We start from the raw sequence: 24,969 nt of genomic DNA, 5'->3' as shown, positions 1-24,969 counted from the left end.
CCCCGCCCCACATAAAAAAATGGGTTTCATTCAAATGCTTAAAACAGCAGTGGCGACATTCATTCTTTTCACAATGGCACAAGACATGGAATTGCACACTTCGACCATCGATGTACGTTATTGTCCAACATGCAATTAAAAAAACTTGTTCGTGTTGAGCGGCAGTGGTGGCGACGCAGAGTCGTCCACTAGAAGGGCAGCGTGCACGCAGGCTTCAGATTCGCGACGCAGTGAAACCTGGCGTGGAGGAAAAACAAAACGCGGTGTGAGCGACAAGAACCCTTGCAGCACACTTTGTTCTGCAATTCCTTACATTCAAGGGACGTTTACTGAACTAGGCGCCGAAATCGCAAACCTCCCTCCAATCGAGGTGCCCCTCCACTTCGAGGAAGGCGCGGGGGCCGGTGCCGGCCAGTCACGAGGACGAATAGGCGACCTAGGCTCCTTATTCGCCCTTGCGATTGGCCCAGCGCCGGCCCTCTCGCTTTCCTTGAGGAAGTGAAGGAGCACCTAGATTGGAGCGAGGTTTGTGCATTCGGCGGCAAGCCTGCTAGTGCTCAGGAAGGCAGGCAGCACCAAAATGGTGTAGGCCTAAGTAGGGCTCCATATTTTTAAGGCAGAATCCGTTTATACTTCGTTTTAGAACTGCTCCAACTCTCGACTGTTCCTTGTAGGTTGAAGTTATATAAAGTGTATAGACCCATTATTAAAACACAAATGAAAGATCACTCTCGGATGGGGATGGAACAAGGATCAAACCATTCCCAGCCAGATACAACACCGACCGAGTTACACAGAGCGGGTGAACAGGCCGGCTAAATGCACTGGCACGCTGGCGCCATCGATAAGGCAGCTCCAGAACCGCAGTTCCCTAGAGCGAAAGTTTTGTGGTTTTCGCAACGTCAAATGTATGTACCACCAATGGGAGATGGTCGTCCGTAACACCTCCAAAAGATTTTTGAGCCAAGTGAAAAAAAATGACTCACAAATAGAAAAACAAATGAAAATTTATGCAAACGGCAAGCATTCCGCAGCTACTCAGAGGACAGCACTGGCGTGTTCTCTTGTCGCAACAGATCCCGAGAGCTGTCACTTGCATACCTCGGCAAACCTCACTCATGAGGGCCCTCACTCACCCTCATCTTCACAGGTGAGGTGAGGGTGAGCGAGTTTCTGAACCAGGAAAATTCATGAGTGTGAGGGTGAGTGAGGGCCGTGAGGGCCGTGAGGGCGGTGAGGGCGGTGAGGGCGAGTGAAGGGCTGAAGGTGAGTAGCTGTGAGGGTGAGGGAGGGCGACCTAAAATGCCGACCTCTGGTCACTTGTCCGTAAGCAGTCGCGAACATGCAAGCCAGCCTCCACAGTTTGTTTATAAAGTCATATTTACACCAACTCAGCTGCACTGACAAAGACCAGACAAAGAATGTGTCCAGCTAGCATACAAAAACTGCAGTTGTGCTAGCCCAGGAGAAGTGGTGAAGTCGAAAACATGAACGCGGGCAAACCGCTAAGCTGTACGGACCACCTGTGGACTATGTGTAGCGAGTCTTCAAATCCAAACGGCCGCCTCATCGTTTGAACTGTCTTCTGCTCTTTCAAACGTTCCTTGCTTGTTGTCGTCTGCTGCAGAAACAGGCCCTGCCTGACCGATCACTCCAATGACATGCACATGCATTTTTGAAGCAGGAGGTGACAATGTGCAACCAGAAGCGGCAATTTACCAAAAGGGAAGAAGAGGCACCTGCATTCCTGGGCACTACCATGCTATCCAGAAAATCAGCATACCTGCCAACCTGTGGACTTTCAAATTCGTAAAAGTCCTGCAGCCGCGGTCGGGGGGGGGGGGGGGGGGGCGGGGGGGGGGCGGGAGGGGGGTTACGCGAAGCGATGTTGTTGAGCTTGATGTCAGCCTGGCCAGCGTGCGAAACGTTTACATCACACATGCACGTGCTACAGATTCCAAATTTCTCTCGCTTTTTGGGCGGCACGAAGCATGGGAATTCCGACCTGTAGGACTTCAGGAACACCTGAAAGTACCTCTTTTGAGGTTTGGAGTTCAGCATTGCGCCGCAAAGCCACAGTGACCAGGAGAATGCTACAGTTACACGTGCAACAAACAGACGCCGTACTTCTCGCCTCGAAACTGGCCGAAGCAACGAGGCCCAACAACGTCTGAACACGACGAACCAACGTGCACCCGTGCACTGCCGAACACACGAACAAAGGCTTTGAGCTTTGGATTGGTTTTCGATCCGTGGCCACCGGATAGACGGATAGTGAAAACCACGACGCTACTGTGGACGGTGCCTATCGTCCTCTTGTGGCGGTGCAAGATACCGCAAACAACAGAGTTACAAAAACAAAACAAAACAAAAAATTCTTTTCCGTAAGATTTGAAGCAAGATTTGTAAAATCGTAAAATTAGTCCCAATTCGTACATTTAACGAAAAATTCGGAAGAGTTGGCAGGTATGCAATCAGGCACCTTGGAAGCTAGAGTAGTCATTATTTCAAGCTCCAGAAAGCCCCGAATTTCTCTCGAATTATCAGAAATTCATCTAAATACGATGCAAGATAACATTACGATTTGGTGTATGAATGGCTAGACATACAATGCAAATATTTTATGATTTCCTCCACATGGGCCTATAATCATAAGCAGGTATGCCGTGCATAAAACATTGGTGAAACATACAACACAAGTTATTTCACCCTTCAAAAATGTTTATCGTGGACTGTTTAGACAGCACATGTCACCTTAAAACAAAATTAAGTTTGTTCATCTAGCAAAAAGGGTGTCTGCTGTGGACCGTCAGGCAGGGTACGCACGAGCGGTAAAAACAGGCGCTGCACTGCAATTTACATGGCAACTTGCGCGCACGCCGCGCCTATGGCATGCCGCCCCGTCACAGCGTCCGTGCATGTTGCTGTTGAAACTGCTGCACTTTCATTGCTCATGTCTCTCCTGCTTTAGCCCCATTGAGCGTGCTTCTTACCGAGCACCAGAGCATTGCGGAAAAGCAACACCCGCAGATACAAGCTCCGCAGGGGTTGCTTCTCCGCATGGCACTGATGCTTGGAAAGAAGCACACTCAACGGGGGCCGCGAGAAAAAAAATACTGAATTACTGAATTAAAAAAATACTGGCACGAAGCACGGCAATTCAACATGTAGAATTTCAGGAACAGCTGAAAGTACCTCTTTTAGGTTTGGAATTTGCCATTGCGCCGCAAAGCCACCGCGACTACGGAGATGCTATGAATAAACTTGCAACAAACAGACACCGCTCTGCTTGCCACGAAACTGGCCAAACAGCGAGGCCCAACACGCCAAAGCAACGTGCGCCGCTAAACACATGAACAATGTGTTTGGCGGCGCACGTGGATCTGCGGCCACTGGATAGACGAATAGTAAAACCACGACGCTGCCGTGGATGGTACCTATCGCACTCTTGTGGCGGTGCAATATACCGCCAGCAGCAATTTTGCAAAAAAAATTTAGAAAAGAATTATTACAGTTTTGTAAAGTTTAAAGCAAGATTTGTAAAATTGCAAAGTTAGTCCCAATTCATACATTTCTAAAAAAAATTCGGAAGAATTGGCAGGTAGAAAACACGATTGCCAGTTTTCTGGCAAAATAAATTGCCGACGATTGACCATCCGAATTTGACATAAATAAAAGTATGGCAATGCCTGGCACTATCACCATACAGCTGCTGCGAAAAGCCAAAGGAACGATGGAGTTATTGAAGAATGTGGCATTTGGTTATCTCGCATCAGGGGGCTAGCAGAGTGCAGCGGTTTTAAGTTTGCTTGAACACCGAGTAATATGCCTCTTCGCTGCCACAAATACCATAAAAGGGTTCCTAAAAGGGTTTCCCTAAATAAACTTTAAAAAACTTTCAGCCTTTCCAATCTGGTGAAGAAGGAAGACCAGCAAAGCTGTACTATGGTATGACGACCTCGAGGACGACCTCTTGGGCGTCCTCAAGGACAACCTCTCAGACGACCCCATGGGCGACCTCAAGGATGACACCTAGAGAAATTTAGCCTTTCCACTCTGGTTTCCATCAGAGTGGAAAGGCTGGAAAGGTTACCGCCATTGCTCATAGATGACGGTAGCTGGGAAAACTAGCCCTTAACAGCTCCCTGTAAAACTAAAAGGGGCTTGGGAGTTCCCAAAGGAAGTAGAACCACATCGTTCGGAACTCAATGGTACTACCAGTGGTTATACTGCATGACAGCAACAATGCCACCTCCGATGCTCTCCCCAATGTCTTCCCATTTTTGCAAAGGATGTTTGACACCATGCCCGAAGTACCGTCAATCATTGCTGCTTTCTCGAAACAAGCCGCCAGACAAGGCCAAGATATCAAGTTTTAAATCAATGTTCCCCACATGGTCATTTTTGTCACAGGAGTCTTGACAACTGAAATTCGAGGGTTCACAAGGGAGCACAGAACAAAAAGGCATGCAGTGCAGTCGACTCACTTGGAGGACATGAACTTCTCCTGTATGGCCTGCTGTGCTTGTGTACCAGCATTGCAGAAGCTGCTGTGCAGGCTGTCGATGCACTCCTTGAAGTCCTCCACGTTGTAGCCAGAGTAAAGGACCAGGTCCGAGGACTGCACGGAATGAGGAGGAAAAGACGTATGGATTGCGGAAGTTAAAGGGGCACTCCTGCGTTTTCTTCATAGTCCCCGATTTGCCTCAAAATTGACTCAACTGTGAGCATATGTTAACCATAGCCATCTGTTATTCTTCCATCCCCTCGGTTGCCCCCGCTCAGTTCTTCCTTTCCGAATTGCTCCCCGCGACCCGAGTTCTCTAGAGCCAACGAGCCCTCGCCGTTCAAACCCACCGTCCATTCATCTCGCCCTCAGTTCTACCCATCGCCCAAATGAAAACACCAGCCAAGTCGACTCTGGTTGCAAGCCCCGGCAGCAGACTTCGCCGCAGCAGTAACCTTACCCCTCACTTCATAAACTAGCCTCGCCCTCGCCCGCTGCCATCGCCTCAAAGTACTCCAAGCCCACATTCTTCTCTTTCCAGTTGCTTCCGCTCGTCCCTCTGACTCAGACAAACCTTTGTTTTCCGTAATAAACAGTTATCTCAATCTTTAAACTTGTTCTTTCTTCCTGGGGCCTACCACCAGCCCCCACACAACACTGCCGAATTAACCAAATTGTTTGGCCAAAACATTGCCGCCAAGTTATTAAGTTTACAATGTTGGTCCTCGGTTTTCTTTTGAGACTGAAAGTTTCTACTGGCAACAATGAAAAAGTGACGCCAGCGGCAGGTAGGGGCTCACTTTTGGAATGTAGAATAGGTTCCCACTGATTACAAGCAGTTTCATAGCATCAAATAAATGTTTTGGAAGCGCGATCAACCATCCATGCTGCAGCATGAGACAAATCCTTGGCATACTGTACTGCATTTAGACGATTGTAGGTCGAGTCGTAGAAACAAAGCATTCCACAGCCGACAAAAATGATTCAACTGCGACATCAAGACCACATATGCTCGAGTTCAGTCGGTTGAACCAGTAGCATTGCGCCACACCGTACGCTCATTTCACAACTTTTACTCTTCTCTTAATTGGGCAAAAAAGTATTTATTTCCATTCACAAACCAGCCTGAATGTTTGACGGTGAACGGACGCGCCTGAATCACTAGGGTGGCGGCACTTGATGCAATAGCCCCTTTGGAACGACCATGGAACAGCCTCACTCCCCTGCTTTTCGCAAAATGCACAGTCGCACATCGTTTGATAGAAAGTCGAGGTCATGGAAGCTTGCTGGAAAGCCAAACAAGTTTTCTTCCATCGACACTTGTGATCCAGGCAGCTTCAGTTTTTGGTGCTCATTTACGGCCCATACTTCATCCGCAAGCGACCGAAAACAACACTGCTGGACGCAAGTTCGACCCGTCAAAGCAGGCGGTGCTCCGGCAGCGTCTGCAACGGCAGAGGGGTTTAATCGGGGCGACAAACTAAGAAGCTTCCGAGGGCCAAAGTCGGGACAGGTCCAGATGCTTTCCAAAATTAGAGGTCAAGCTTGCAATGTACGTCGCAGAAGCGCGCGATCGGCTGCTGCCCGTGACGGGCGATGCGATCACAGAGGAAGCGCGGAAGATGTGGTCATTTGCTAAGAGCGAGAGTTTCTAGGACGATACCGACGAATCAGTGTCTAGTAGCAGACAAAGAGTGAGAAGGACAGGGGGCAGCTTCAGTTGTTCCGCCTCCAGCTTTGACAACTCTCCGGCATCTCTTGCGCCTCGCATGTGTGTGAGCGACCAAAGCACGGCAGAAGGCATCGAATGCATGCAGGAGGCAGAGGCTGAGAGACGCCCTGCCGTTCTCACATGTTTGCCATAGAATGTGCCTCTAAACTATCATCTGTCTTTTTGTCTGCTGTGGAATGTTTTCACCGGGGGGGGGGGGGGGGGGGGGGTCACTTACAATAGTGTGAATACAGTATTTATACTCCCTGCTCGTCTGTAATGTGAAACTGAAAAGCACAGGTATATTTGAATGTTGGGTTTGACATCACCTTCATTTGCCCATTTCCCAATAACTATTTTGACTTTTGCGATACAAAAAAGTACCAGAGGGGGTAAAGGACCGGTGATTCAAAGAACTGAGTTAGTTGGGGTGGCTGAAAAAAATGTTGTGGGAGTACCCCTTTAAGCACAACAGACTTCAATGGCTTTTAGGTCGAAACTCCTTGACGTTCGCCGCACAACGATGGCTCATGAAGGTCTGCATAAAAAGTCACAGATGCGCCGCTTGCCCGCTGCACAATTGGTCAAGGGGCAAGGAACAGCCCACCTGAACTAGAGTGTCAGTAAAGCAACATGCAAAGCAAACACTCGCATCGAACGTCACGACTAGGACATTAAAAAAAGCAGTCTTGCCGTAAATACGATGAAGATCTCTAACCACTTTACGAGGCCGACAGGGTATCTATGCTCACCGAGGTTCTCATTTTAACATGACCTACAAGAGCCGAACCACCAATAACACAATTTTAATGCGAAAGCATTAACTGACATCATGGAGCAAACCGCAGTCATCAACATTGAAACCGCGCCAAACGGCACCTTTCCCCGTCCAAATGTCGTCTGTAACAGAAATCTGATGGCCCATTGTCTGGTGCATGTCATAGTTTCAAGGAACGAGGCTCCCATTGGCTCTCGCGCGGCATAGTTCCAAGGGACGCCACCAGAGAAGCCCTCTCCAAGGTGGCGCAGTGTACGCAGCGGCCCGGCGAGGTGCGGACCTGGCCGCAGAGTCCACTCGGGCAAACTCAAGTAAGGGTGCACGGCCGAGCTGAGTGCGGCCACTTGACGAGAGCGCGTGCTCGGCCGTCGGCAAGCGAAACCTGGCCGTCCACGCGATGACGCCGCAGACAAACTGAGGGAACGGAAGGTCGACATTCATGCTTTCGCATTCACAACTCATAAGTGCGTAGGTGTCCTCAAAATATATTGGCTGGAAATTCGTTTTCTCTCCACCCAAAAACAGCTGGTTTCAGTGGCGCTCACTCTTTTCTATGGTCACGTGGAGTTCAAACTACAGTAATCCTTAGCTATAATAAAGTCAAGGGGACAGCAAAAAAAATTTGATATGGTGGTAATTCGATAAAAGCGAGAGAGGCAAAAAAAAATAGCGCCAACACCTTGAAGGCGGATGGTAAGGATACGGTACACGATGACCGTACATTTAATCAAACCAACCTTGGTTATGAACATTTTGCGGCCGATTTATGAGGTAAAAAAATAACTAAATGGAGTTTGCAGATGATTTCATCCTGCCACGAGTTCTCCTCGAATTGCTCCAGCCATTGCAAAAACACTGTCACCGCCACCGTACTCCGCTTTGTTTCGAAGTAGCCGTAAGATGTTTCGCATCTCCGCAGTCGTCGGCGTTTCCTGAGTGCCTCTCCAACGTCACTTCTTGTTTGCCCCGGCCGTACGCAAAGTCTACGATCGCAGCATCTGCTGCAAGACCTACAACGGGAACGTTCGCATCGACAAGCACGAACCAATTAAAGTTACCCTCAAGAGCTTTGCAAACGTTTTTTAGGGATGCCGCGAACCTCCCAAAGTTCCAGTTCTAAAGGTTTCGAAATGTTCAAACCCCTCTTAGATCCGAATTTGAAACGTTTGCAACATTATAACTCTGCCAAGGTTCAATGTTTCGAATAATTCGAAAATATAAAGCTTTCTGAAGCTGATGAGTCCAAAGACATCAAAATATTTTTATAGATACAAAAATTTGAACGTTGAACACTGAATTGAACACCGAAACGTTCAAAAGTTGAATTTTAAATTCCAAGCCTGAATTTCACGAGAATTCAGGCTTCGAAACTGCGGATATCAAATTCCACAGTTTCAAACTTAGCGTTTATGAATTTATAAAACAAAACGCGAAATGTGCTGCAAATTTTACTGAAAACGTTGCCTATTTTTCTTACGCCGTGAACATACTCCTTTCTTCTTCGTGCTGTGCTACTGACGGTACTACCTCTATTACTCGTTATTTGTCGTAACTTTCGAAACACGCGTTGAAGTGGTTGGTAGTCTCCCGACACCGTATTAAACCGCCTGGCAAAAAATAAAAGTAATTTTGCGGACATGCCATTGTCTCTTGAAAGGCCGACATACAACCTCGGTTTACTGCAGGGAAGACAATCCTCTTAGCTTTCCCCTCTCCTAAGCTGCGAGAAGAGCCAAGTTGGGGCGAGGTAAAAGCTGGAGAGTATATAGGAAAGGAGGACAGCAAAAGTGGAAAGCGCGATGTCGGCCTTTAAGAGGTGGGGGAGTGTTAGCACCGCTACTTCTGTAGCTACATCCTCATTGCCGTTCACCACCGGGAATAAGAACGCTAACCGATTGATAAGTCAGACTCACCCATGGGTATCGGTTGAGTGTGTGGTTAGCTAGGCACAAGGACGCACCGGCAACAATGCTGGGCAGGTACTGAATATACGGGTCGTCCTCCAGGAACGTCAGCTCGCACAGATACTGGAAGAAATGCCGCGCTATACTCGAGTGGCAACTGGTTTAAAATTAAAAGCACACAGAAGACACTTCCAAACTTCTCATAATTAACACGCTTGATGAAAAGGGTAGATGCCCCTTTAGGCCAGTGTTTTAGAACAAGCACTCTCTTCCCTGCCCAAATTCCAGGGGATTGGTTTATGCCTTTCAACTCCCAGGAGTGAAGACACGGAGCCCATTCTCGCTCCTGAAATGGCTGAACTGCTACACTCCTCCGATTCCTAAACGTCAAAAATGGCTTTTCGCAGCTCCATGGCATTGCCGGCAAAATCTGCTTGAAGTCGACTTCATAAAATGCGTAGCAGACAACTGCATAGACCGGCAAGATGCGTCCACAAAGCAATGATGTGAAGAGCACGTTATGCAAAGCACAACCTCTTGCGGTCCCTTACCTGCAAGAGCACCCCCGGCGCCATCTGTCGGGCAGCTGTGGAACTCTTGCGATTTCTGAACATTTCCCCTTTTTATTCGTTTACTTCTTTGCAGGGGTGTCAATAATGTGAGAACGACGATTTCTTATTGCCTAATGCAAAATTATAGTGGGTAGACCTCAAGGCACCTAGCATAAAGCCTAGCCACTATTCTTTCGATCAAAGCCAATCAGAGCCCGGCGTCGTTCTGACGTCACCACAAATCCTCTGCAAAAAGCTGACTTTCTCTCCGTACTGACTTGAAAACCTTACCGTAAAGTTCTGTGAGAACGCCCGCCCCCGAGAGATCGCCCATCCCATTTTTCTGGCTAAATATCTGCAACATAAAAATTCCGAAACATCGCCCATCCCCGATTCCTGTCAGACGTCATGCAATGTCAGACAGGAATCTCATCAACCGCGCAATTTGCTGTACCAGCGAGGTTATAGCGGTTTATAGTTTGTGTGACAAGCGACTTTATAGCGGGTTTCCGCGTTTTTGTCCGCGATCTGCGTGCGCGATCTCGATTCCACTTGAGTGAGTCCCACATCTATATTTCATCGTAAAATACGATTCTGCTGCATTCACAATCTGCGGGATTCGTTCCCGTAGCATACGAGTTTGTAGCGGATTCCTGCCTCTTTGTCCTTGATCTGCGCGCGCGATATTGTTTCCCGTGACAGACAGGCTTGTAGTGGGTTCCTGCATGTTTATTGCACCATAAAACTTACATCTGCTACGTCCGTGATTTCCTTTCATCTGCTGCGTCCACAACCTGCGGTATGATTTCCCGTGACACATGAGTTTGTAGCGAATTCCTGCTTGTTTATCGCATTGCGACACTCGAATTTGCGGTGTTCACGATCTGCCTTACCAGTTCCTGCATCACGTGGTTTGTAGCCGGTTTTTGATAAAGTTTTGCTGTGGCTCCCCCAAAGATAGCCCGCCCCCGTTTTTCCACCATTAATCTCTTTATTTTAAGTGGGCGTTCTTTCGGAACTTTACGGTAATGTCGTAAACGAGCGATTCAATAAATTAAACATCAGATACTGCAAAACCTTGACTGTAGTCAAACGCAGTTCCAAAGCTGTCTCATAGGTGGTGCCAGTATTTTCTTGTCTTAAAGGGGCACTACCGTGCTTTTGGTAGACGCTTGTTTTTAATGGCCTATTGTTCGTTGGGCATTGGTCAATAAAAATGAATAGTTCTAGATGGCAAGATGTCAGTAAACTAACAGCAAAAAATACACCACGACTTCTTCTTCGGGGAGTACGGAGGGAGGGGCATCCTCCGGTCTCCACTCCCTCCATAAAATTGGACCAATGAAAAGAGGGAGTTGCGTGGAGATCACAAATATCTGTAATATTGCTTGTTAAGAGCATCAAGCATTATATTTCGACAGGAATTAAATCTCTGGGTGCCCGATCGGGGTGACATGGTTTATGGGCCACATTGGCAAAACGAGCTGCAAGGAGGTGACATAAGCGTCGATCGTCTGCAAACATCTCCGCCTTTCCTCCTCGCCACCCGCAAACACAGCGCGCCTGCAACCGATCATCACAGGAGGTGTTTACCATTGATTTGTAAATGCTACCCATGGTTTAAGATGGATCCTCTCTTCAATCTAGGCTCTAGTGAAAATGCCAACCGACGAATCCCCCAGTGTCTGCTTTAAGGCGCAGAAGAAAGTGCGTGTCACAATCTTCGGTTAGATTTTTGTAATACGAAAATCTGGCACCCACGAGCGTAATTTCGGGTCTTTTTAGGATGACTTGGGCCCGCAGATTGAGTCGTCGTCATAAACAGACAATCTTAGAACCCATTCGAGTTCCCCTTTAGGATATTGCGCAAGGTCGTAATTTATCAAGTCGCAAGCGGTCGCAAGAGTGCGCACCGGCCTTTGAGGGCAAAGGTGGCAGCTAATCGAAGAAAGCCTCTCACGTGAGCCAGGTGCTTGACGGCGTCCGGGGCCTTGCCGACTTCCGCGAAGCGGAGCAGGAAGTAGTAGATGGTGGGGGCCGCCATGTCAAACGAGAGCACCTTGAGCACCAGCCGTTCCATCCGGAGCACCTGCTGCTTCGTGTATGTGTCGTTTGTGATGAAGACAAATTCCGACACCTCCGGCGGGTAGATCTCCTCGAACTTCCTGCAGCGCCCACGCCAGACGCACCAATTGGTCTACAGACAACTGGCACATTTACTAAGGGTAAGAGAGAAACGAGAGCGGCCTTCCGGCCGTACGAGCTAGTCGTGCCCGAACTGCTCGTTCAGAAGAGCGTTCGTAAGCCACCGGTTGGCGACACCCAAACACAACAAATGGTGTCAACTCTGCTAAGAGTTTGTCGAATGATGCTCATCTAAGAGGAGGCACCGAATAAGTCATGCATGGCTTAGCTCTTCCACACGACTGACGCCACTTGTGTCTCGTTAAGACTGCTTGCGTCGAGCTGTTGCTATGGTAACCCCTACCACGAGCCAATGGGGAGCAACTGTGCCGCTCAACGCAGCGCATTCGATGCAACTGCGTAGATTAGTGTTAACGCTTCGAGTGCCACGCCCGAATAGTGCAGGGGGCGCTTCCATATGGTGTCTGTGTTGTCTCCCTGCCCCACCCAACCGGGCAGTCTTTTTGGTTTTTTTAAACGTGTAGCAGCATGCAAGGGCAAGCGATGAAAACGATGTTTGATTGTGTAGTGTTACTTTTTGTGGGTGCGTAATTTCTTTTATTTAGGCAACTTCCTCGTGCTCTTCCATTGTTACAGAATGGTAGATCTGTAGGTCAACCTCGCACTTCAAAAAGGACGCCGAGATCTAGAAATTGCCCACCAGCTATATCCGACAACTGCGAGATTGCATCTTAACGAGTTCATTTATGGTAGTGATCAAGGTTTCCTCCGACACTCGAGCATATTTCCTATTACCGTTTCTGATAAGAACATATATGGAGTAAAAGGAAGTCTTAGATAAGGCTCTAGTCAGAGTAGGTTTCATGTACAATGGGTACTAAAAATTATTGAAAAGTGAATCATAGTGCCCCACTCAAATGGAATAAATCCTCTCTCCCTTTTAAACTTGGTAGTTTGTTTAGCCTGTAAATATAATTTATTTAAAATACAAGCAAGAAACCGCATATCCAATAACACGTCTACCAAGAGAAATCTGACCCGTAAGTTTAATGAACCTACCAAACTCGAGACATATGTTAAACTGCAAAGACAACCACCCGAAAAGATTATAAAAGCCTAAACTTGAGCTTTAAAGGTGACACTGCCCTTAGTGGCATAGGAATCGGAGTTTATCAGTTTGCTGCTCTTTCGATCGACAGCTGCACGGGGACCACCGTGCCTACTGTATTTATTCGAATGTATATACTGTAAACGAATAATTTTATCAAGGGTTCAATATTTCGCGATTTAGGTCAAAGCTGAAGTTTTGGAACATTTTGAGGGTTTAAATTTTCCCAGTGCGGTGGGATGATCTCAATATAGATTCCAATGTGTTTACATTTTACCGGAATTGTTTGCGGGACCCGATTTTCGCGAATTGTAAGCGATTCGCATAAATGAGGTTTTCGCAAAAATTAAGTTGTTTACAGGGGTGGCCAGGCTGACCCGGCCTAAAAGCTGCAAACAAAACCACGAAACTTCTAAGAGCCGTGGGGGGGGGGGGGGGGGGGGAACACCTTTTGTTGAGAGCAATGAACGAAACTCGAACAGCTTTCAATCTATCCGAGTCAAAAGCAGATAAGACTACAAAACCGCAATCCGTCTTTCGATGAATTTCAGTAAAGTTTAACGCAAGCGGCGCAAGTGCCCAGGTGCAGCCATGACATGGAGGCATGTGGCAGACACGATAACTGAGGGCTCTTATCAGGAGTATGAGGAGCTGCAATCAACGATCTTAGAATTTTGCATCAGGCTTCTCAAGACTCGGTCTCCGAAATAGACTGAATATTTAGACGTCGGTGATTAACCAGCCAGTACATCAAGCGGCCAGAGCGGTCGATGCCCAGCATCAATGGCTCTGCCCAGTTGATTTGCCGCTTCAAAGCGTGACATCGTGGCGTTCGTCGTCCCCCTGTACCTGTGCTTTCATCGGCTAAACCAGTCAAGTGCAATGAATAGCCCCGTGACTTGCACTGATTATACGAGAGGTTTTGTTTGTAGGCGTTCGAGCCTTTGCCAGTGCTCTGACCTAAGACGAAGCAAACTATTCGGTGTGTAGAGACGCCGTAAAATTCATATTTGTAAAATGTTTCTTTCCCTCTACTTTCCCAAATATTAAAGTGGACCAATAATAAAACATCAATTTTTTCTGCTTTCGGCCCATCTAGGCGCACGCGAGGCACAATTCTTAGCAAAAATGGCATTCTGGCACAAGAAGTACCAAGATTCATAATGCAATTAAGCGCAGCGCTTCTATCACCTGTGCATGGGGCACATAAATTGGGCTTGTGCCATAAAAGCTGCCCTAACCATAAACAAAAAAAAAGAACATGCATCAGTGTTGGGTTCAATCAAGATCGGAGCAGGAGCGTGACGTCAGCACCTTCACTCTCACACACGAAGATAAACGCTTTGGCCGACCTGCCGGCCGCACGGCAGAGGCGTCCACTCACGCGGCGATGTAGAGGGCGGCTGTGCCGACGAGCTGCAGCTTGTTGCGGATCACTGACATGGCGGAGAGGAAGCGGTCAACGTAGGAGACGCCGAGGAAGAGCGTCTCCGGGAGCAGGCGATACTCCTCGGCTACGTCCACCAGCCAGTCGACGAGGATGGCGCGCATCGAGGACGTGATGTCCGGCTGCTCGCTCATGTACGTCGGCCTCGGGGTCAGCTTCTCCTTCGCGCACCCGGGGAGAGAACAGGAAAGCCGTGAGTGACCCGCGTGAGAAGACGTGCTTGAGGTCCTGCACCCTTTGCCGTTCTCACAGTGCCGCAACATTTTTTATATATTTTCAACAACTTACGAGGCATTGAAAATGACTGCTCAGAGTTCCGACACTTTCAAGGACTTGTGGGAAGCCTGCACGATGGACAGTTTCGTTCAATTGCTCAAACTCGTCGTTGCTGGTTAACCAAGGTTTCGTCTGAGGTTGCGGAACAGCTGAAAGGGATGCTGAACCGAAATCTGGATTAACCAAAACACGCGGCAAAAGCGTGCAACGGGATGCTACAAACACCGCAACATCACTCATACAGCGATATCACGAACGGATGACCGTATTTTTAAAAAAAACGAGGCGCATTTGGCAGAAATGTTAACGTCATGTTTTTCTGAGAAAGAGGAAACTGCCTCGCGTCTTCTCAGCCTTGCCGCCTTGAGGGAGCAAAGCGAAGAGAGGAGGAAACAAGGTATCTTGACGTCACGCGCTTCGTCGGCCTGGTTCAATCTCGATCTTTTTTTCCAAAAATACGGCCGTCCGTTTGAGATATCGCCTTACTGGTAGTGTTGTAGGAATTGTAGCGTCCAGCCTACATCTCCTGCATTGTTTTTTTTAAATTGAAATTTCGGTTCACCATCCCTTTAAGCAGCTCCGCGACTGAGCGAGACGATGTTGCCCGAGCCTCTCGACGCCATATCTAAGGTTCACAAAGTCCCAATTCGAGTGGTAGCTATAGTCGAGTGCTCTTATACTTTGCGAAACAATCGGGGAATGCGGCGTCACTACTCTGGGTTCCCAAACTGCCCTTTGGGGGACGTAGGGGGTTCCTCCAGGACTCTCCAAACTCCCAAATTTCCTCGAACGTCCCCGCCCCCGAGTGAAGCGTTTCCTTGGTTTAAGTGCCATTTTAGCAGATCTAACCCGAAGGAAAAATCCATCAATGTAACCCTGTTTGGCAGTCAATGTTTTCTAGTGGACTGCTGACTGTGCCTGACTGTACGTCAAGCATGTCTGATTGGCCAACAAGTTACTCTGACCGACAGTCAAACTCCAGTCAGACCCCGCTTGTCGGCTTTCTGATGGTTTCCTGGTGGCAGTCGGCCGCCGCGAAATGCCATCAGGACGTCTTGGTGGTGATTCTGACTGTACATCGATTGTCTCTGACTGTACGTCAGAAAGCTTTGACGTGCAGACAGACGTACGGTCAAAGCACGTAAAGTTCGTTCGGATACTACTATTTCGTCAAATCTATGAATACGAAAAGTAATCTATGCACGAGAAAACGATTTCGGGACGCGAGTCCATAAAACCGCTGACGTTAGAGATATGACACGCAACCGACCGACAACCTTGATCAGAAGCCCGCCGAAGCGCCGAACACGACACTTCGTACTTCGCCCATAGAGGCTTCGCCGAGCTTTCATGAACGATCGCTCTCGACTCGTTTTGTTTGCCCACTTGCTCCAACCTGTCGATCCTGCCCGGGCTCTACAATGTCTTATGTTTTAGTAGAATTTCTACTCGACAAGACCCAGCCTGTTGTGTGTTCCGACGATGTAAGGGACTTTAGCGGTGTAGTTGAAGACGACAAGGTGTACCAGGTCTACTGGGCCGGTGACGCGCGAACAAAGGGATCGTTCTACGACGCGAAAGTACTCTACATGGCAGGTGAGTAGAACTGAAGTACGGCGAGTGGTGTGCGAGTGCTTTGCATAACATGCTGACGGCTTAACTGCATTTGCAGCCGAAGGATCTCGTATAAAACGAATAGTCAAATCGAGTTTCGGTAACGGTGGCGTAGCATAGGGGTTAAAGTGTCCGATTTGTACCATGTGGTCGCGGGTTTGATGCGCGATGGTCCTGCTTTTTTTTTTTTTTTTTCTCTCGAACATTGTTTTGTCGAGGCATTTGGCGATATTTATGAGTGCGTATAGCTTTACTCTTATATAAATGCCGCCCTCGTTGATGAAAATCCCTTGGCAGTGGCAGTCAGACGTCATCTGATGGACCATCAGATGACGTCTGATGGTCCATCACGTTCCACCAAGGCTGCTGACTGGCAGTCAGTGTCCCAAATTACGTAGCTTGATGGAATTTTCAATACGGAAGCCACCTGTCAATGCTTAACTACAAGCCATACACTTCCTGCACACCCTGTATATCTTGTGAGGAACGGGGGCTCCTTAACCTCCTCACTGAGGCATTTAAAAATCCCTTTACCTAATCAGTCTGACATTTTTTGCAGAATAAATGTCCAGGTTTAAGTAAACCTCTGGGCAAGCCCACTCGTGCAAGCGCAAGCAGACAAGTTAGTCCTGGTGCCGGAGTTTCGAGAGGCTGCAATTCAGGTTCCACCAAGACTAGTTTTCAAGCGGAGTGGCGTGCAATGTGTCCTGCACCAGACGCTCATCGTTTACAGTCACTCGAAGGAAGGCAACACAGTTTGCCCGACCGGTGCCGATCAAGGTGGAGAGACTCCGGCTTTTACAGAATCGCCGAATTCCCCAAACATCTCACGGTTTCCACAGTTCACAGAATGGTATATGTCCCGTTTACTGCATCAATCTCCAGATTGGGGTGTCCTCGAGTCCGGAACGTTCCCCGGAGAGGTTCGCCTTTTGAATGCGGGTATTTCTCCCGGCGAGAGATTATCTGGCGACGTGACTGGCTCAGAGTACGGAAAGTACCTGTACTCGATGTCACTAGTTGTGTGCAGTGCTGGCGAAGGCAACGCCAGGCCAAGAGAGAAAGGGCGAGCACTAGGAAGGTGACGGAAGAAAGGCAGAGCACTACGAACCTTGGAGAGGAAAGGAGGTTTCTCCCCTCGTCCCCAGCCTTCCTAGTGCTTGCCCCTTCTCCTCACCTGGCGCTGCCTTTGCCTGAACCGCATGCAACTAGTAACACAGGCAATAGCGTTCCAGCCGATATCGCTGGTCAGACCCTTGCCCATATTTTTTTACTCTGACTCCAAGATTATCTTTCCCAGAGATAACTTCACATGCCACTTCTAAAGCAGACAAATGCTATTAGGCTCGCATTTCAAGCCTCTTCAACTTCTCGCCCTTGCAAAAGCGTCCTCGAATAGTGTAAGTGGGGAAAGAATTGTGGCAAAAGGGGCCTTGTGCTACGTCTTACTTTCTGTCCATGTCTCGTGGCACTTCTGTCAAAAGGAATGACGTACCAACTAGCGCATCTCTCACTATTGATACAATTTATGGCAGCCATTTGCCAATCTCCGAGTCACCTATGCTGCGCTGCAGAGTCGAGGTTGGCGCATTTTCCACAGTGCTCGCACACCGTAAAAGCCATTCGCTCGAGCGCTGTATCGTCCAAAGAAAAAAAAGACAAAACAGAAAGGAGATAATAAAGGAAGATGATGAAAGTCGTACAACTGAATCGGCGTTCCTTCATCTTACATTCAACTACACCTCATTTACGTTTAAGACGCGTTTACACAGTCTCCTTTGCACAAGAGCGCGTGAAAACAAGATGCAAGACAAAGGCGCGCTCTCGCAGCAGTGCCGAACTGCAGCACAACACAAAAGTCGCTCGACAACATAGCAGAAAACAGTAGACGTCGAGTTTTCTGTAGGTACGTCGTCCTCAGGAAGCCGGTCATGCGACAGTCAAACCACCGGCAGCAATACCCACATTCCCTAGCAAACCGACCCCGGTGGAGAAAGCGGCCCATTCGGCGGCTCTACCACGCCGGCCGCGGCGAAGCCGTTCCAAAACGAAGCAGCTGCACCGTCTCTTCATGCCGCAGTCACACTGCTCGTACAACGTACAAAAGGTATGGTGCGTGCATGGAGCACGTTTGCTTCACACATATGTATGCTTCCAACACATCCTTGCAAACGAATGTCTTGGCATATCAGCAGCAGCGTGACCAAAAGAAACCCACCCACCTCCTGCTGCCTGAGGTGGGTGTAGATGTCCTGGGCGTACTCCGAGCTGGCCTCCAGGTCCCGGATCTCCATGTAGGACATGGGCTCCAGGGTGTGCCGGGACGTGTCCAGGACCATGGGGGAGTCTGGGTCCAGGGTCGGCAGGGTTCCCCGGTTGGAGAGAGAGGGGAAGACGGCGGGGGGTCCGCTCGTCGGTGCAACCAAAGTGCCGCCCCCAACACGTTTTGACCGGAGCGCCCGGCCTCCTGTTCCGCCCACGCATTACACCATCTCCAGAGCGGCGACGAAACGAGTCGCAAGAGCCGTCGAGTAAAGGTGGATTCGGGCATTTGAATTTCAGTGTGACAAACTACGCCGCGACTCCTCGAGTAAGCCTCGCGTTCCCCAGTTTGTCGCACTCTATGCAAATGTCCGAACAGGTGTGCATCAGGTAGGAGCCTCTCTGGCACTTGTCAATGCGTAAAAACTGCACACGTGAGGTAACAAGGCTGTTTTTACTTTAAAGGTGCACTAAAGCCGTTTCTGAGATCGTCTGTTCTCAGGGGCGGATTTAGAGGGGGGGGGGGGGGGGGGGGTCCGGATGCCCTGACCCCCCCCCCCCCTTGATTTCTGAATGTGTAAAATTTAGGGCGTGCAACGAGGAAAGGGGGTTCCAAAACATATGGTACGCTGACCAACACCTGACCCCCCCCCCCCCCCCCCCCCCCCTCAGGAAATTCCTGCATCCGCCCGTCTGTTCTTGTTGATAACTCATTGTACAGGAACTTAGCGCCACAGAAATTTAAAAAAGTATGCTCGTGCGACGTCCATTTTCCTACTAAAAATGTGATTGAAGTTAGTGACATGCCCCTTTCTGAGCGGAAAACTCTGGAGCACAGAATCCAGCGGAGGCGCTACAACGGGCACACGGCCTAACTGACACTCACTCATCGTCACGCGGCTGCCTCCGCTGGATTCTGTGTTCCAGAGGTTTCCACTCAGAAAGGGGCATGTTACGAACTTCAATCACATTTTTAGGGGGAAAATGGACGTCGTACGAGCATACTCTTTTAATTTCTCTGGTGCTAAGATCCCGTAGAATGAGTTGTCACCAAAAACAGACGAACTCAGGAACGTCTTTAGGGCACCTTTAAGTCCGAAAGCTCCTTATGCCATGAGCCAATGGGGCTAACCACAGCGCGATAAGTGCATATATGCGGAGGTCCTTATATTACGGGAAAGGACCAGTAACTCGCGTTTTCTAAGCTCTTTGGTCGGTGCCATCGGCTGCGTCAGAACTTAGTGAAACGGTGTGTAGGAGTTGTGGGAAAGCCGCAACTCCGACGGACGGTCCGCAGGTATGCAACGCGACGGCAGACTCACCCGCGGCCTCGCACTCCATTCCACAGTCTGGAGAGTCTGAGCAGACATCGCCGGACGCCCCCCGATCATCGGATTGCGGAACCTTCTCGCTGTCCTCATCGGGAGCCACGGCGGGGACAGCCGCCTTGACGTCGACTTGCGATCCCCGTGCGCCAGACGACTCTGCGTAGATCTCGAAGCTCGGCGGAGCACGGCACAAACTGAATCCTCTGCAGCTCAGTGTCGCGGACCGCCGGGCGTTGGATTGCTGCGTTCGAACGTCGTTGCCACCGTCGATTCAATCGATCGACAAAGCGACCGAAGAAGGGCACCGTATACCCCAGACTGGAGTCGCTTTAGAGCCACGCGGAGAGTCAGGCGTCCTTCGTTAATCCGGAACGCATTTTAAAAGAAGCAGAGTCGGGATTGGTGCAACCGTTCCGCAACGGTGCAACCGTACGGTGCCACTGCCGGCTAAGTTTCCTGGGCTACTGTCCCGCCGTGAGGAGAGTAAGGAGGAAAGTGAGAAAGAGGCGTCAAGGGAGCATGGCTTGTGGAGGCTACGCGGTCACGCCCTCTCCTACTCTTCTGGCCTCCTTGTGGGCTGCTCTTACGGAGCAGCCATCGGGTTTAGACACTCAGCATGGGCATCGCGAGAGCGACCATGTTTCAAGAGCAGCGAAACACGTGCATCTCAACACCATCGGTGGCTTCAAAATGCCCGCATTGCGCCATGACATTGGAGTAGGCAAACTATGTCAGAGAACAACGACCCAACCTCCCACGGTCCAGACTGTAGACTACTCAACAGTAGCCCTAGCGAAATAAAACCTTTTCATTCATTTAACACTCAAATGCCCACATGCACCTTATGAACAGTCAGAAATCGCAGGTTGTTTAGAGTGTGTAAATATTTTGCATAACCCCCTTTCCCCACCGGATTTAAAGGTGCACTAGAGACGTTTCTGAGATAGTCTGTTCTTGGTCATAACTCCTACGAGAACTTAGCATCCCAGAAATCGAAAAATTATGCTCGTGCAAAGTCCATTTCCCTACTAAAAATGTTATCCAAGTTTGCGCCACACGTCTTTCTGAGCAGAACAATCTGGAGCACATAATTCAGCAGAGGCGCCAGCCAATCGCATGCAAATGCGCCACCAGCAACTCTGCTGAATTCTGTGCTCCCGATTTTGCCGCTCAGAAAGGGACGTGGCACAAACTTCGATCACATTATCAGCAGGGAAATAGACGTCACACAAGCACAATCTCCCAATTTCTGGGATACTAAGTTCTCGTAGAAGGAGCTATCACCAAGAACAAACAATCTCAGAAACGTCTCTAGTGCACCTTTAAATCCTGTGGGGAAAGGGGGGGTATACAAAATATTTCCACACTCTAAACAACCTGCGAAACGCCATTTAGTGCTTCTTGAGGATGGTGCCCTATGACAGCCTATAAAATTTCTTACTTAAAAATCTAAAGCTAAATTTCTCCAGCTGAATCCGACGCCATAGTATAAAGTACTTTTGCCAAATTCAGTGGCTCTAAACTGCACCAGCTACATTTGCTAACAAGTATTTTTTTACTGTTTGTGTTTGGCACATGAGAACTCTAACCAAGCCAGAAATGTCATCGTTCTGACATTGAGGAACCTACTCTATTTCTAGTTTATGTAAACATACTACTCACATGCAGTCTTCTTTAGCACTAGGTTAACGAGGTCACATAGCAATAGAAAGAAGGGGGGGGGGGGATACTAGGAGCGGGAAAATGAGGTCTTCAAGCTCTTAGTTTCTTGCCAAGGGAGAAACTCAGTTCCTCCTTTTAAATCAGAGCACAACGTCGCATATGTACCAGAATTCAAAAAGAGGCCAGGTGAACTGCAAGGTTCTTTACCTCACACACTGGGCAATGTCGATAGTTAAACACTCTGCTTGAGAAGCTGCATGAGCGGTTGTATGTATGTCTTAAATCAGAAAAAAAAGACTAAGAAAGTTCAAGAAACGGTCGACATAGAAAACCACTCATTCCAATGTTACTGTCACAGATATCAGCGAAAATCGCTATGACCGGAAAGCTGACGATTGTTCAAATTTCGCATTGCCAAAAAACATCTAAAAAAAGGGAACAGGTATGATCTTACGCAAACGAGCATGGAAGTAATAGCAAAATGGAAAGGCAGTTCGCACCAAACACTACCGGCTTGTAAATGATGCATGTACAGTGCTAATCACACTTGTCTATAACGCGCGAGCGTGCGGCTTTCTCCGGGGAGCGCTAGACTGGTGGCATTCGCGGAAACTAATGGTGAATTCCGCTCGCAGATCTTGAGCGCTCCAAAAGCGCTCCATATGGAGCGCGCATATTCCGCTCGCAGATCTGGCTCAAGTTGGTCATCTTCCGCTCGTAGATCTCTGGCAGCGCCCGCTCCACGGAGCGCCCCAAACTCCGTCGGACTTGCTCTGTGGGATTTCACAAATCTCTCCGGAAGTTGACAGAGCGGCCCACGTGATTTCCGTCTAAATCGGCGGTGCGCATGCGCGGCAAGGTTGGAGAGATCGGCGGGCCGGCCGGGCCACGGTCGTGGAGTTGGATCTGTTCGGGTGCGTCGGTTGTTTACTCTCGATTGTGACGGCTCGAACGCTTCTACCTCGCTAGATCAGGGATAAAAAGCCGGGAATGTGAAGCGTGGCAAATGGTAAGCGCTGACATCTGTGATCGAGAGAAGAACAAGAAAAAGAACGACAGAAAAGCCGGAGGCAGACGCAAGGTTAGGCCTATTCATTCTGCAGCCAGTGATTGTTTACCTTTTTATCCTGCATTCCGTCGGCGGTTTCCCATGAAATAAAGCAAGAAGTGGTTAGGCAACGACCGCGCAAGTGATGGTTTGTTACCTCCGTGTTTATTAAAGTCGTACTAGAAATCTGAACTCCGCCGCTGGCAATTGCTGTCCGTACCCCGCCGCTTTGAGGCGGCCGAAAGATATGTGGCGGTGCGGAACGCGGACGTCTTCGTTATTTATGACATGGGCGCCGTGGTACGTATAATTTCGCCCGGGCTGTGTCGCGTGTTACTTCTGCAGCTAAGCAGTGACAGTCGTCACTGGTCGTCGGAAAGATCAGCCGGCTGGGGCGTTTGTGGGCTGGTCAAGTTCGAGCAGCGGCCATTTTGAACGGCGGAGGGGGAAGCGGTGGGAAGGGGTGTGGGGGAGGTCGCTTCAAAAATGCAAGTTTATCTTCCCCTCGTCGATTCGGAGCGGGTCCCACGGAGCGGAATTTTGCCTCCATCGCGGATTTTGGAAAGCGCTCGAAATCTACGAGTGGAATTCACCATAAGCTGGTCACGTGGCGCAACATGAAACGGCCCGCTCGAGAGGTGTCCTGCCCACTCTATCAGCTGGCGGCGAACGCGGAAGGATGCTCGCACACTTTTTACAAACATCATTGCTCGAACAATAAACAAACTGAAGCATGAAAGCATATCAACGATGTCGTCATCAAACAAAAAAAAAAACAAAAAAATCATAAAGCATTTTACTTTTATCGCTTATCATGCGATAGAGTGGGCAGGATACCCCTCGAGCGGGCCGTTCCACGTTGCGCAACGTGACTAGCTTAGCTTCCGCGAATGCCAGCAGTCTAGCGCTCCCCGGGGAAAGCTGCACACTCGCGCGTTATAGACAAGTGTGATTAGCATTGTGCTTGCCAATTCCCATAGCTTTTAAAATATATATTCTCACAATAAAATACTGAGATTCTGGCGTCGAGCACTAACGTTCGGAAAAGCCGATCCAGGCTGGATATGTACGCACACTTGCTGCGTCGACCTAGCATGTTCACCCCTGCAGCAATCAGGACTACCCGAGATATTTTTATCCAGTACGCAGAGTATCATAATTGTTAACAAATTTACTCGGTAAAAAAAAAATCTACGAAATCCTCTTTTTGAAAACGCACGTAAGGCACACAACCAAACTAGCGAAACGAGGACGCTTAATAAATGTCGCGAAGATAATCCGGAGTTACCGTGAAAACACACAAGCAGAATTACAGCAAACCGAAGCTTTCACGACAAAGATCCCAGGTCCAAGACGCTCCCAAAATCTCGCGAACACCAGAGAAGCGACGAACAAATCGTTAGGTTTACAAATGGTTCAAGACAACATAATGAACAGGCACATTCATGCAAGGGAAGATCTCTGAACAAGGACAACATAAAACATAAAAGAAGTGAGCAAGGTTCTCCGGAAACCAATAAAAAAAGGGGGTGTCAACGACTGGAACAAAGCGACAAGGCATGAAAAAACGCACCTGTCGAACCAAATCACGCTTCGTGGGCCCGGCCTGCTTGCCACCGCCGACCACTAAATCGGGCTGCAAATTGGTCAGCGCCGGCCTCTTGGTCAAAGCCTGGGTCTGCATCTTGCTGTCGGGGTTCTCGGACCTCTTGGAAGGGGCAGCCCCGAAGGCTCTGAAGTTTTCGTCGCCGGCATCGACAACGGACGCAACGTGAGCTTGACGCCTCGCCATGTTTAAACAAAAAAAAAAAAAACGGTCGGCTCGCTTCTTGCGGTCACGGGCAGAAAGAAAGACGGGTCACTGAAAATCTCGCGTCTCTCGGTGTGGGTTCAACTCACGGCTGCATGGGGGCTCTCTTTTCGGTGACCTTCGTGGCTGACCCGAGCTGGTGTGCGGTCTTTGTATTGATGTCCGAATGTGGATCGCGCCGAGCCCACCGCGCTGTCGGAACCTAACTGACCGGAATGCAGCGATGCAGCTGAGCGAAAAAGCGTTAAATTCCCCGCGACGGGTTGGTTCCGCACAAACGGACCAATGAAATGCGCCCGTTCGGGTCACGCGAGGCCACGCGTGAAGCCCATACGTCGCTTATTTTGATGTTTTTTTTTATCTCGCAAGTTCGCACGACCGCGCGCGACTTCGCGATCACGGCGCCACCAGCGCCACTTCGAACCTTTATTTGGAAACACAAAATCTGTTTAAAAAATAATAGATATTTGGTGTGCGCTGTGCTGCAAGATTTAAAAATCAATCATTTATTTTTTCTAATTAATAATCGCTGTTTCTGTGCGACGTCCCAATGAACTTCAAGCAAGTCATAAATAACAATTTAATGTCTGGTTTATTAAGAATAAAGCTATATACACTCCGGAGTGCATTTCGGTCGAAGCGGCTATACCCACTCCGCTAAACTCGTATAAAACGAAAGGCCACAACGTGTTTTCTAAGTGATGGCGTAGTATAGGGGTTAAGGAGTCCGGTTTGTACGCGAGTGGACGCGGGTTAAATCCGCAGTGGGCCTTTTTTTTTTTTTTTCTTCTCAATTTATTTTGTTTTGTCGAGGCATT

At 48.9% G+C, this 24,969-nt stretch overlaps 1 protein-coding gene across 1 annotated transcript; it reads right to left on the bottom strand.

Annotated features, from left to right (window-relative positions):
* LOC115318143 (G2/mitotic-specific cyclin-A-like) lies at nt 1-24,065 on the bottom strand. Its single transcript, XM_040211890.2, has 8 exons — nt 23,915-24,065; nt 19,626-19,872; nt 18,264-18,388; nt 14,089-14,312; nt 11,412-11,616; nt 8,910-9,023; nt 4,488-4,621; nt 1-237 (listed from the first exon to the last, which is right to left on the bottom strand). The coding sequence occupies exons 1-8, from the start codon at nt 24,023-24,025 to the stop codon at nt 189-191; spliced, it is 1,209 nt and encodes a 402-aa protein (XP_040067824.2). The 5' UTR covers nt 24,026-24,065; the 3' UTR covers nt 1-188.
* Nucleotides 24,066-24,969: the final 904 nt, after the last annotated feature.

Source organism: Ixodes scapularis, unplaced genomic scaffold (assembly GCF_016920785.2).
Source record: "Ixodes scapularis isolate PalLabHiFi unplaced genomic scaffold, ASM1692078v2 PGA_scaffold13__105_contigs__length_92229423, whole genome shotgun sequence".
Taxonomy (NCBI): Eukaryota; Metazoa; Arthropoda; class Arachnida; order Ixodida; family Ixodidae; genus Ixodes; species Ixodes scapularis.
Note: the sequence above shows the minus strand (reverse complement) of the source record. Positions and strands in the feature narration are given on the sequence as shown.